The sequence below is a fragment of the Magallana gigas genome, chromosome 2 (genome assembly GCF_963853765.1).
Source record: "Magallana gigas chromosome 2, xbMagGiga1.1, whole genome shotgun sequence".
NCBI lineage: Eukaryota > Metazoa > Mollusca > Bivalvia > Ostreida > Ostreidae > Magallana > Magallana gigas.
The window spans coordinates 53,406,602-53,421,700 of NC_088854.1; the positions used below are offsets into that span (position 1 = coordinate 53,406,602).

Sequence of the window (15,099 nt, forward strand, 5' to 3'; positions counted from 1 at the left end):
GTCAGATCGACCCTTTTTCGTATAATGTCATAGCTGCTTTAAACAAAGAACCTCGTTTTAGAAGTATGGAATACGAGTCTTGGTAAAATGGGTATGCAAACCCGGGCCGTGGCAAAATAAAAGCCGGGGCAGATTGGCAATCGTCAATTGCAAATACGCATTATTTTGCAGCAATATTTACAGCGAATACAAATATACTGGTCCATCAAATATCCCGAAATTTTAATGAGATTGACAGATTAATAACTGCCAATCTTTTGTTTTGCCCAGGCGAAGTCTTGCCTACCCATTTTACCGGATGCCGAACCCGAAGCTATTAAACTGGTTGAAACACGCCTTTCCTTTATTATTATTTTCATAATAACTCAGATTTGAAACAGAATTAGCCCTTAATTTTTGCAATTTATATTTTCCTTCCCATAAGGATAATTTATGCTAAACTACGTTGAATTGGACTCAGTAGTTCTTGAGAAGAAGATTTTTAAAAATGCACCCCCCTTTTTCTACAGTTTCAAGGTTTTCTCAGCTTTGAATACAGATCGGACTTTTATTTCTGCAATTTATACTCGCCCTCCCATAAGGATGCTTTGTGCCAAATTTGGTTGAAATTGGATAAACGGTTTTAGAGAAGAAGTTCAAAATGTAAAAAGTTTACAGACGGACAGACAGACGGACGACGGACGACGGACAAAATGTGATCAGAATAGCTCACTTGAGCTTTCAGCTCACTTGAGCTTAAAAAGCCTTCCAACATTAAAAATACACGAGCTACTTAAAATTAGGTTGCCAGATATAAATATTATCAGGAAATATATATATATATATATATATATATATATATATATATATATATATATATATATATATATATATATATATATATATATATATATAGCATTGTGTTCATAACGAAAACTGTAGTGAGAGATATTTTTCTAAAAAAGAGGTAAGCAGTATCGCTAGTACAGGACTGTTGTGAATTCTATATATAATCGATAATTCAGATTTCAAGTCTTTTAAAATTTTCAATCCGTTTCAAGATTCATTGATTCTCTGAAGGCCAATATTGGAAGTTTCTTGACAATTCTTGCTGCGCCTGTACTTTTTCTTAATTCAATGTCTGCGGAATAACGACCATCCCTTACAATATATGTTTTGACGTTGGAAATACGTTAATATTTTTCTATCATTATAAATGACTTATCAATCGTGTTTCCTCTAGCACTTATTAGTCCTGGTGTTGGTTACGTCTGATTTAATGCCCCTCCTGCAGATAACGTTATCATAAATGTTATTGAGGACATTGTCGTAACAATCCCCATGACAACAAGGAAAAACTGGTCCATGACCGTGGCCACGTGTGTCCATTTCAATTCGTCTGATGGTTCCGGTTCAGGGCTTGATTCGTTTTTCTCGCCATCGTACTCCATGACCACAGTCTCATCCTTAAGGTCCACGGAGCTCACGGATTCTTTTCTCCTTGCGGATTTATAAAAACGCTTATTCCAGCAGGAACATGGCTCTAGTATTTTGTCATAGACAAGCCTCCATCCGTCTGAAATTGGTGTATCTTGTTCCTTAAAGTTTATCTTGAAGACGAGAACGGTTAGGAAACAACAGACAACTCCAAGGCACAACGTCACAGCTAGATACACAGCTGAAAAGTTAAAACGTCAATGTGAAGACATTTTTCTTTATATCTGATCACATGTTTTGATACAGACATTGCATTGTAATGTCACATTACATTTGAAGATGGAATATCATTCTAGAATGTGCAACATGGATACCTTTAACATATGTAATAGTCTGGTAATAATAAGAAAATGTTGTCCTTCTACATTTATTTAACCTCTAAAAGAAACTACAATTAGCACAATAAAATTATTTCAAAATAAAAGTATATCAACCGCTTTACTTTTTAAACAACAGTCGAAAATTACACTATAAAGTAACATATGGTAAGTAAATGTACTTTATTCAATACTTCCATTGACAAATTAAGAATTGCTTACAGAGGACACTGGTGTTGATGGATGTTGAGGGTATGCTATCGCTCACTAAAGTCAGTAACACTGCCAAGGCCAAAAGCACGGTTAAAATAAATCCCACCTGAAACATCAAACGTTTGGAAAACCTGGAACGCCCGTCATTACGTCGTTTTATGAATCGTGGAAAGCAATTAAATATGGTCAACGGAAAGACAAAATAACATTTTACTTTTAGAGGACACAATACAAAGGTGTATTGTTGGTTAATTAACAAATTAATCGTTAGATCTACCTTAAAATTTTAGATATGACGTTTTGAGATATAAACTCAATTTGTATTATGTAGCAAAGAAAACTTCAATAGATTTAACATTTAAATTTGAGTATTATTCTCAATCTTTTAACTGAGCTCTCCTTTAAAAGGAGATCAATACACTCTAAAATTGACCCCGACCATACAGCCCTCCTTAAAAAATGAAAGCTTTCTTATTCACTTTGAAAGTTCAATATTTTTAATCACCTTTATTTACAAAGAAACATACCTTCTCTCCAGAGTCAGTCGGAAGTAAAAAGACGAAGATATTTAGATAGGATGTTAGAATAACGGGAAGTAAAACACTGGTTATGTAGTAATTTGACTTCCGTTGCATTTTGATGAAAAAGTCTAGTTGCGAAAATATTTCCGTGTATCCGTTTACTTTTGTCTCGTGTAGTTCTCTTAATTCGGTAGAGGATGACAAGACTGTCCATTCCCCATGCGGTCTGTAAACATTATCGATTTTTACAATTTCATTTTAGTCTGACTTTACTTAATATGGTAAAATAACTGTATGAAATATTATGTTGAATTATTTTCTCTTTACTTTAAGTCCTCTTTGTGAACAGAATCTCTGGTGGCCCGCAACGAGATTTCATCAATGGTGTATGCCCAGCTTGTAATCTCTATGACGCAGTTCTGTGTGTCAAAGGGGTAATACGTCACATCAACGTCACAGAAAGTGGTGAAGATTCGCGGCAACTTCCACTCTACCACCCCGTCACGTTGAACCTTGAACATGACGTTTGAGTCTTGCAGTATTGACACATCTGCCACACTAAAAAGAAAAAAGAAAGAAAATGAGCTCTTAAAGTCGAAAAAGTTTTATTCTTTACAAAAAGATATATTTCCACATTTTTTGCACCCGTCTTTCTTAACTATTCAGAAAACGGTAATAATACCAGCCATGCTCTTAAAATGTAACCAGTTATTTTCCTAAAAGTTGTTCAAAGATCGTCGGGCGATGAGTAAAGGACTTTATTACCCATGGATATCCGATGATTGTCAAACTGTTCAATCCCCTCTACCACTAGGGCCCATTTAGAAATAGGCATAAAAGGGGGGGGGGGGGGTCTTTAGAACTTCATAGTATAGTGATTTACCTAAACATGTATTCTGGTGTCCTAGAACTTGATTGCACATTTGTATCTAACGTAAATTAATAGGCCTATTAATTTACGTTAGATACAAATGTGCAATCAAGTTTGATAATGTGCACCCAGAAAGGGTTCATAGTTCAAAATAAGAGTACAAACAGAAGTAAAGGACATTACAATGCAAACATCCTCATATTACGGAGATTCACGTTTATCTAAATCGTGACCTCTTGTCCTATGACTGGCGTAAACAATAATAAGTGATAATATCAAGATAGAGGGGGTTTGCGATATTTAGAAAATTAAAGTATAATAATAAAGTGTTCTTATATTTTGTAGATGCATTGGATTCAGATTACTATATAATTATATATATATATTATACATTATGTTGTTTCTTGTAAAGCAACATGTTCCTCAGGTATATTTCAAAATTTTTATTGAAGAACATATATAAAGTGACACAAAACCCAGCTATCTAACTTTCTCTGGATGTATGACGTGACGTTACAGGATCTTTAGATAACTCACGAATTGTCGATGAACAACTCTGGTTTCCAGACTTCTGAATCCAGCGTGTACACGTGATCTACATCCGGGTATGTAGCAGCGTTCCAACTTAACCGATCATCTTGCCATTCCTTATAAAAATAACATATATTGCAATATCAGTTTGTTCAAAAATTCTATGAGGAAGGAATTAACTTTCGATTCTTATATCTGTAATTGCATTACATGTACGTGAATGTACCACTGTAACTTAATTTTAGGCAAAATACTTACGAATATAAAACCGCCTTTAATGGACTACTTGCCTGTTTTTAACTGCAGTCGATTATTCATGAAAGCAGTTATCAAACTCTTTGTATTCGTTATCTCACTGTTATTATATTTTTAATTATTAACACTCTAATGAAACTATTGTTGTCTATTTTTCACCGGTATTCTTTCTATGGTTTATTCATTAAAGTTTTTAACCAACCCATGATGGGACTAGTTACATGTACCACCCACCTCAACAAGTGGTTGACTTCAAATAATTGTGTTCTAACTTGTAATTACATTTGGATTTATAACCACTGCTAGCAAACCCATGGTGGAACACTCACCAGTGCTTATAATCAATGCTAGATTGAAGACTACTTACCACGGTTAACCAACCCGTTGTGGACAGGGTCTGAGTCCTAACGTCCTGGAAAGATGAACAAGTTCAAGTTTTCTTTATTACTGATCATGATAAAAATTCAAAAACGTTCGTATAATCGCCATATTTTATTTTTACTTCACAACAATATTTCAAATAGAGTAAAAATTTTAGGTGGTCACGTGCTACATTTTCACAGTTAACATAATTATAAATGATGTCATTCCCCTTACCGTCGCGAGGAAAGTATTCATACTAAAAATTCGATTAAACATCCCATTATCAATGAGATCATTTATCTGATTTGAATTCTACATGTCTGGTTCAAAGATATAGCACATTTTTACATGGTTTGAAAATTTCAACCAGCTATATGCATTTTATACTCTAACAATGGGTTCAGTTTCATTTAATGTCGTTTTATCAAATATTTAAGATGTGGTCAAGTTAGTTTTTTGTGGTAATGTGCTGCAAACTTTGCTGAACCATAAAATGACGGAGATGGGAGTTCAAAATTCAAAGAATAAAATCGGTTCAAATTTCCTAATCATCAAACACTTAACTCGTGCTATACCAATATCCTTGAGTTAGGTATATTTGAATTTCATTAAAAAAAATAAATGATAGGATAAATAAATGAATGATAAATCGTATCATGTGACGACATCTTTACAAACACTACTCACCAAGAAGTTGACCGTCAGGAGACTTAGCGAGACGTTGACGGTCATATTTTCAGCGGGGCGGATCAGTCTGTGATACGTTGTGTTTGATAGGATGGATTCACGTATTGCATGGACGTCAGCATCGCTCCAAGCTCCCCAGGTTGATTGTAGCATGCTGTCTATTGTATAAACACGTAGAAGTATTACTAGGAAATATCAAAAGGAGATGTCGTTACATGTTATTGTATATCGGTATATTTTAGTGACGCTGGTATTTTAAAACCTAATGCAATTGAATCCAATATTGTTCTTCAAAACTCGATATGGTATTTCAAAAATTCAGGAAAATAAGACGTATTTATAAGAACTATATTTTTATTTGTATTTTGTTAAATAATTATGATGATGATATTCATTAATCTTATACAATAACTTAAAGTGCATCATCTTTAATTATTACATCACTCTGAATATGCATCTGTGTTATGAAAGAAATTCATCTTCGCCACAAATTTTTTCTAGAATTGGGCTCACATTAGTAATGATAATAATAATCGTAAAAATATCACGATGATAATCATCATTATAAAAAAATCAAATACTCCATGTACATTGCATGAAAATAAAAATAAAAAAACCAACCAATTTCACAAAATTAGAGTCTAAAATTGAATTGAATCTAATTCTATAGATATTACAAAATAATATATAAAAACATATTTGCAATTCTGGCAATTCTTACAAAACATGACCTTAAAATTTCAATACATACATAAACCAATTGTAAAAGCAGTGTTACTATTGATTGAAATACTTACCAAAATAGTAAAGGAACAACCAACACAATGTTAACGTCATTTTGCAAGTTCTTCGTACATTTGATCCTTTTGCAAATTAACTACCCGTGTTCAAAATGTAATGAAATAAGATCTTGTTATGATGACCTGTCTATCTTCATCACAATACTATGTCATCCGTAATCGGCACAATTCAAATTACGCTATTCAAATTCAAACTAAAAATAACCAGTTTTATTGTTATTACTTACCATTGTTTCTTCTATACAAAGAGCTCGATTGCAATCGCGAAGACACTATCACTTTACTTAATTAAAGGACTTACTGAAAGTCACAATGCACATTTCACGCATAGGTAGTTAATTAAATACAAAAAAATGTTGTCAAAAAGAAAATACTGCACATTTTGAAGACGATAAACATTACACAGAAAGTTACAAGCACCACACGATAATTTACTGTTGTAAATACATTGTAAAGACCTCATATGGAGGTTCTCCATGCAGTTCACTAGGTAAAACCTTTTAAAGATATAAGGAAAATCTCAACAGCATGGATAATATTAAGATGGACACCGACTGGTGAAAGAAAGAGAGATAAGCCTACAGGAGATCAGTAGATAAAGAAATAAAGGAAAACAAATGGACATGGCGACAGTTTCAGCATTGGACACAAGACAGAAAAGCGTAGAAGTATGTGGTGACGAATGTATGTTTTGACCTACATTATATTGAAAAAAAAACCAAAAGCATAAAAAATTGTAATTTATCTTTAAACAGAACTAAAATGTTTTAAGTCTAATAACTTTATTTATAATCAGGAAAAGTGCCGTAATAAGAAAAGAGAAAAGACAACGAATAAAAAATACGGTTTGATAACAAATTTATTTTCTTTATTAACAATTATACATTTTCGCAAAAAATTATGAATATAATCAATCAAAAATTAAGCTCACAATTCACTGGAAACTATTCACTGTGTTCCAATTAAGTGTTCCTATTATTGCACGGACATCATCTCTTTAGATTTGTTGTCCATAGGTTGGCCACTGTACGGGTCTTTTCGGCAGTCTGATCATGCCTTGTGATTTGAATAATGTATTTATAGTTTGTAGTTAAAACACAACATTAATGATGCACGTGCCCCTGAAAATCACTTGTTCCAGTTGTGAGAGCAATCAAAGAACCAGTAGTGAAAACCGTGATCAGTGTTCCCATAGAAACTAAAAAAAAGGTGATCCAACACAGCGCCAATATCCCTCCAACTTATATCATTGGAGGCGTTCTTGCCGTCCACACTGTCTGTGTCACCATCACTAAAAGTCCCAACATGTCTATTGGAGGGTGAAGATTTGACATTGATCCTCCTTTCATTAGCCCGAGAAAAACACAGTTTCCAACACGATGAAGGCATCAGGACCTTTCTGTACAGCCATTTCCATTGTGATGAGATGGGTATTGCTGGGTCTCGTTCGTATATTATAAGTACCATCACTGTCAGCAAACAACATACTACTCCAAAACATATCATGAACGCCAGATGAACAGCTGAAAACACAGTGAATTTGATCAACAAATTACTGGCCCATATGGATAAAAAAAATTAAATTTGTGAAATACATTTTCCGGAATATTTGTAATGCATTTTAATTATAGGTTCAAATGTAAACATTTGTTTATTTAGAGGAGGACATCTGAATCCAGAAAGTTATAATGAAACATAATTCAAAATTATGTTACATGATCATTTTTTGCATGTTCATTTTGGTCAGAACTTTAATAGCATGAAATTAATATGCATACTTTGACAAAGATAAATTTGTGTCATATTCCGGTAACTTAGCTAAATATCGATATCTTATATTGGTCAAAGTGCTTAGGTGTATTTGTGGAAGATGGTTCTCTTGTTCTTTTATGGTATTTTTTTTAGAAAGTTTGACGAACGCCTAAATGATTCAGGATAAAACTGAATTAGACACCTACATCGTAGAGTAAATGTGCATGTAACGTGTAGGATTATCCCGGATAAATCTTGTGTAACTTACACAAAATGCTGGTATTGATGGAGGTTGAGGGCACCTGGTCGCTGACCAAGGTCAACAGTACTTCAAGAGCCAACAGCACTGTGAGGATGAAACCAACCTAGAAATAGGAGATCATGTATAATTGCTCGATAGGATAGGTCGTACATCTTATTTTAACAAGATTTTCTTTGAACGAACAGCAGATTGAGGATGTATTAGTAATTAACCTGGAAAGAAATAGATAATTTGAGGTAGAAATTTAACAAAATCAAAAGCTTTCCTCCTGTTATCTATTCTTCAGTTTTTTGTTACAGGCACCTGACTTTAGGAAGGGGTACTTTTTTATCATGAGAAGAATATATAACGTCAGATGCCAGTAGTTTTTATATGTAAATGTATTTTCAGATTGTGCCTCATCACCGCCTTTTCATTTACAATGGCTACAAAATATATACCTTTTCCCCTGATTCAACTGGTAATAAAAAAACAAATAAGCTCAAGAAGGACGTCAGTACAATAGGAAGTAACACACTGGTCACATAGTAGGACGACTTCCGTTCCATTTTAACAAAAATATCTAGTTGTGAGTAAATTTCAACAACGCCATCTTCTCTAATCTCATGTAATTCCTCAGTAAAAACAGAGGATGAAATCAGCGACCATTCTCCATGCGGTCTGTCAAATCAAAGTGGAGTGACATAAGCTTCGTTGAAATTCACTCAGTGTACAAAATTGCAATCAAAAAATCAATGCAGTAAGACTTCCTCGCCAAAGATCTCAAAACTGACCGTATATCCTCGTAGTTGGCACTGCTCTTTGCAGGTAATAAGATTAGCTCTTGAATTGTGTATACCCAGCTAGAAACTTCTATGACACATTTCTGAGTATCAAACGGGTAGTATGTGACATCGACGACGCAAAATGTGCTGAATATACGCGGCAACTTCCACTCCACCAAACCGTCTCTATGTACGCTCAACAATACATGCTCATCTTCTAAAATGGATACCTCTTGTTGACTGATATTTCACGTCGCCCCAAAAGGATAAAAAAAAAAATTATTGTTTTTTAAAATCTTGTATATTGGAATTCATATATTCATAAGGGCTAGATTGTCAGGGACATTTATATACATATGTATTTATGTATTTTATACCGTACACAGTTACGGTATAAAAGGTCTGTGTTCATATAGATGTTGGATATTATTTATCATATTAAGGTAGGGAATGTTGAATATTTGTTTACTGATAGTTTATGGCAAGAACAATGATCAACAATTTCAAGTGGAACTGACAGGAAACCGTAATGTAATGACCACCAAAATGTCTCCTTAAAGACGTTTCAAAGGACTCACGAATTAACAATGAACAGTTGGGGAGTCCAAATCTCAGACGAAGGGCAATAGACGTGGGCCACATCCGGGTACTTGGTCTCTGACCATCTCAGCCTGTCATCCATCCATTTCTGAAGGAAATTATTTCTTGTTTTTAATTGTGTTTAATAAGAAGCAACCGAAGTAGTAATAACAGGATATTGAAATAGCAATAACACCTGTCACATGGTCAAAACAGTTCATTTTTATGTTCATACATTCAATACAAATAATCTTTTCCATAAAAAAGACCACCCTTTGTAAATATAAGCAAAAAGCCTTTAATGATAGTTTCATTGCTTTAAAAGCTAAAATCTTCTCTATTTTTTGTTTTTTAAAATGTTTTCGGTTTTTTAAAATGCTTTCTATTCATAAAAATTACTCTCCATAAATCAAATCCACAAACATCTTAATGCAGTCTCCTTAATCGCCTTAAGTATAGGATTATTGATCATTTTTTGTTATCCCTTTTAAAATTGAATACTGATATACATGTACTTCCTAATACAATAGTATTTAATATATAATAAAGAATTGTTAAGTTATATTTTACGATTGTGAGCCAGCCAGTTGTTGAAAACCGTTGTGTCTTTACGTCCTGCAAAAAAACAAAACAAAACAGTTTCCATTTAGGTTCATTTTGTACAATTTCTTGATTGAATGATAAAGCGTTGATGTTTTTTAAGTAGGCCCCTGGCGTAATAATTCATTGTTAAATATGGTAATTAATATCAATCTCGCTCCCTTACACAGAAATTAATGACAAGTTAAATAATTAACAGTTGCATTTTGTTTGACACAAGTGGCAATTACTAGCTTAAGATACCCAACTTTATCTTTTGTTTACTGGAAGAAGTATATAAAACCGTTTTAACAAGAGCTTGGAGTTTCGGTGGGATGTTTCTGTCTAGATTGCTCATCAACCATGCTGTCAAATATTGGCCTCCTTTCTTTTATTTCGTTAGATTAAGCTTATTAATATTCATAGACTGTCAAAACTTGAAAAGCTGTTTGCCAAGGTCCTATTTGAACATATTTAAACAATTAAATGCTTTCTATGGGGATTCATTCGGGATATGAAGGTAGCGACATTGCATTGGTCCTGTCACTTTCTTTTCAGTTTCAGCCGCTGTAGGCTGTTTCTATAGAGCTATGAATTAACTATATGTTTCCGTAAGAAATAGAGGGAATAATACTTGGTCGATGTAAATATTTTATTATGCAAATATACATTTACATAAATGGATTAGGCAAAATGCAATGGCTATGTAAGCCTTCTCCATAGAGAGATCTCTGCTGTGTGAGATTGACGCTGAAATATACATCCCTTGTGAAGACGGAGTGTGTCATTGCGTTCAATGTATTGAAATCTATTAGACAGTGACTAGAGGCTTAACCATGAATAGAGCCCCACCTTCATCAAATCGAAATTTGTCATGTGCTGTCCAAGCTCTTTTTTAAACGGTTCTTAAGGAGGCTGGGGGGTCAAAATATAATATAATATAAAACCATCAGATTTATTTGAAAATTTTATATGCGATTTCTGAAGCTATCAACTACTTTCATATATTTTAATATGAAATTTTATCATTTTCTATATTTTTTATATGGAGCTCTTCTTTTGAAGGAGATAAATATTGTCTAAAATGGCAGCCACCCCCAGCCTCCTTAATTCAATTTATCAATTCGCTGAAGAAGTGTATCGTATGAATAATAAATTTCGTCGTTGTCCTTGAATACTGTTGTGATTTTAACTACTTATATTGGTGAGATACATAAATTACATGTACTAACTTGTCGATTTAAACAAAGTAACAATTCAATTTGCCATAAACATTCTATTGTATAAATAATTGTTATTTCACATACAACACTGAAATGAATGTTGCCTAAAAGATGTCTCATAAAATGACACTTATTCAACTTCTTTCTTGTTGTTTGTTGAAGTTAATGTAATATTTATTAACTAGTTGACAGTAAGATTAAGTGAATCTGTAATACTAACTTGTTGACTAAAACAATAACATTTGTTTTACTTACTTTTTCGTTGACAGTAATCTAGTGTTATCTTACTTATTCGTTGGTCAATACAGTAATATCCATTCCATTAACCAAGTTCCACTAACTTGATGGCCATGTGTCATTAAATTATCATAATTTCCACTAACTAATTTGTTGCCCGTATTACGTGATATCAGTTTTTATTATTAGCCCATGCAATCAATAATTTCAACTAACTAACCTGTACCCCGAATTACGTGATATCAGTTCTTTTTACTAGCCCATGCAATCAATTATTTCCACTAACTAACTAGTTGTCCGTTTAAAGTGATATCAGTTCTTCTAACCAGCCCATGCAAGCAGTTATCTAGTTTCCACTTACTAGCTCGTTGATAGTAAGAAGACTGAGGGACACGTTGACCGTTGTCCTCCGAGATGGTCGGACATATGGATGGGAGGAGGACAGTATGGTTCTCCTGACCTCCTGGGCATCACTCGTGTTTCAAGGCGAAGGCGTCTGATGTGACTTTAAACAGACAAGGACATGAACGAGTATAAGAATTGCATCATGGTTTCAAAAGGCATAATTTGATAAAACTAAGCAGTTATTTGTAAGAAATGATGAATGAGAGTAATTCATCTAAGGAAGAGTATCTTTTTGCAAATATGTATTTAACCTTAATAGGTTTATGTGTAGGTTAAACACATATCATAGGTAACATATGTCTAAATGAAAAAATAACAATAACAAACTGTCAACCATCTCAAAAATCCATAAGGCGAAATACAAAGTCAAAGAAGAGCAACGTGGACCTCTAAAAAGATAGAGGTAGGATCAGGTGCCTGGGAGGAGAAAGCATCCCCTGCCGACTGGTCGCACTCACCGTGTGCTCATTATCAACGTCATGAGAAACGGAAGAAATCGTAGTTAGTCCGGTGTATAAATAATGATCTAACAAGTATGAAAAACGTCAGTCAGCTTGTGGCATAATGAAACATGGTACTTGCTGACAGGGTCATCGTATTGACCATAGAAACTTGCGTAAAGATGATTTTAGTCAAGGTTCTTGATATTCTTGTTCCAACAACTTGTTCGTTAGTAGATTGCCTCGTTTAAGAATGTGTTTGTATGTAGAGCATGCTCTTGCATAACGAATTGGCTGAGAGACATAAACCCCATAAGCAGGTGATGATGGTATATTGTTACATAAGTATAGGAAGTTGACGTAGAAAATTAAAACCATCACGTGTATCATATAATTTTGTTGTTAAGTTACCATAAACGTCTTTTTCTATTAAAATATCCAAATATGAAACACAGACTTTGTGGTATATTTTATTTTAAGCTCACTGTGATATACTGAGTTAACAAAAGAGTGACAGTAACTGTTGTTTATGGATAAAACATCATTAGTATATATATCCAAATGTCGACTTAAAGGCCACAGCCAGTGTTTAATTTTTTTTGATTTCACAAGCTTTTGAAAAAAATTCTAGATCTGCTTCATATGAAAATAGAAATAAGTCTTAATCAATGTAAAGATTGCATCACTTGTTCGTTATAACCGGTAGTATACAATCAGAGACCATTAGTACCTGTCAAGACTTGAAGCAAAAACATTGTTTTAAAGCCTACATTACAGGTAAAAGTTAATTAGTAGAAATAATGCATTAATCAAAAATAATTTTTGTCAAATATGCCGGTTTACAAAGTTTAAATTATTATTTAACAATGTCTTCAAACTCTTGCTGCTCAACTTTGTTGATTTCTTTTTTGATCAAAAGTAAAGCTTACTAAAAGCATTGACTGACTTCAGACTCCAAGAAGACTGTAATTATCATGGCAACTTTCACATGTGTGAAAAATTAGCTGTTCTTTCTATTTGACTTTTTAATCCTGCACGGATACATGGGAGATGTTTGGACTGACTATTCCGTGAAATTTGCAAGGAGGACATTGACAAGTAAACTTCTAATAAATAGATGGACAACGAATACTTTTGGGAAACACGGACAGCATTAGAAAAAAGCAGTTATTCTAGCCCCCCCCCCCCTACCCCAACCCGCCCCACAATCTTGCCACACACTTAACCAAACATACATACATCCACATTTTGGCTAGCAACATTTTTTACTTCCAAGAAAGATATAAAAATATTTTTACCTTGAAGAAAAATTTTCAAGTCAAAAGGGTTTTTTGGGGGGAAGGGGGGGGGGGGGTTACAGGGAAAGAGTGGACCTCCACTCCACCCCTAAAAAATTCTTGGATCTGCGCTTGGCGATATTCATATACATTGCAGCTCATATACAACAAAATACTTACAAAGTAGGCAAAGAAGTAATTGAAGTACTCCTGATCCGTAAATACATGTATATCTAGGCATTGTCAGCGTTCAGACAATAAATGTACACGCCATGTAAGGTCAAAGACATGTACACGCGATGTAAGGTCAACGTGGTCCGTCATATCCCTCCCGTCTTTAATAATTATATTTCGGAAATCCTGTTATCACATACTTGTGTTAATGAAATTGTATGTATGATCAAGTTAAGAGCTATTAAAATTTCCGATCATGGAAGAGTTAATCGAAGCAAATGATAAAAAAAAAATACTCAATTTTAACGTGTGTGAAATTAAAAGTTTACCAAATTCAATGAGTACTGAATAATGGTTGATTCATAACCGTGCTTAAAGTAACCTTTCTGCCATGTTCGAAACAGAAACTTTTTTTCACACGTCCAAATGTATGATTTCAAATTCATTTCTCTTTGTAAGAGTTATATTCTACAATGCCTTTGTCACAGTAATACTTCACTTAAAAGATCAATAAAATTTAATTATTAAATACAAACACCTCATTGTTTGCCCTGTATTAGCAAGATATTGCTTGTTACTTTTCAAGTATTCCATAAAAAGAAATGAATTTTATGTATAAAGGAAATAATTAATCATAAGTAATTTATACAATAATTAGTTAGTCACGCATATTTCAATCAAAGATTGTCAGAAAGTAATGCATGTATATAGTCGATGAACTCAAATGTATTTTTACAGTCTCAACTTTAATTAATTTTAAGTAATCTATGCTTATAAATGAAGACATTTTGCCAGTAAATATTGAATTCCTGTACCAGAGTTACTGCTTACACCTTTGATGTTTCAACACGTGTAAGATAATGTCGCTAAACTATAATTAAATTTTACCTGATCAGTAATAATCGGGAAATTAATCCCAAACCGACGTTTTGTTTAGCTACTAAGAAATACAATGTAGCAAAATAAAAGTAAGTTGATTGACAAGCTTTGGCGAATTTAAGTCAGCAGGAGTTTTTATCAAAATATATATTTGCTTTGATATCATATTAATTAATAACGTAAAAAGAGTGAATATATATTTACAAACTTAAGTTGCAGTCGAGATTCGTCATCCAATTATACCAAACATTGATCATCCAGAATAGGTATCCTTCATATAAGAACCAATGCCAAAATATGGCTTTATTTTAATTATTTTCAGAAAGTTAAAAATAATGACATATTGGATAAAAAAAAAATTAATACGCAAAAAATTCTTAGATATTTTTATGGTAATGATTTGTTATGCTGTACTGGTTTAGACATGTTTGTTACGCACAAAATGTGCTTTGTAAAATCCCAAACCGGGGGAGGGATGCTTTCTTTGCATGTCC

At 33.4% G+C, this 15,099-nt stretch overlaps 1 protein-coding gene across 1 annotated transcript; it reads right to left on the reverse strand.

The window, feature by feature from the left end:
* Positions 1-1,011: 1,011 nt before the first annotated feature.
* Positions 1,012-11,911, reverse strand: LOC105321044 (uncharacterized; the record flags this gene model as incomplete). Its single annotated transcript, XM_066072093.1, has 14 exons — positions 1,012-1,657; positions 2,016-2,112; positions 2,534-2,753; positions 2,855-3,085; positions 3,936-4,045; positions 4,552-4,596; positions 5,235-5,430; positions 7,167-7,557; positions 8,055-8,151; positions 8,489-8,708; positions 8,822-9,052; positions 9,391-9,500; positions 9,962-10,006; positions 11,792-11,911. Coding segments are annotated over 14 exons (2,526 nt in total), but the record flags the coding sequence as incomplete, so codon positions are not given.
* Positions 11,912-15,099: the final 3,188 nt, after the last annotated feature.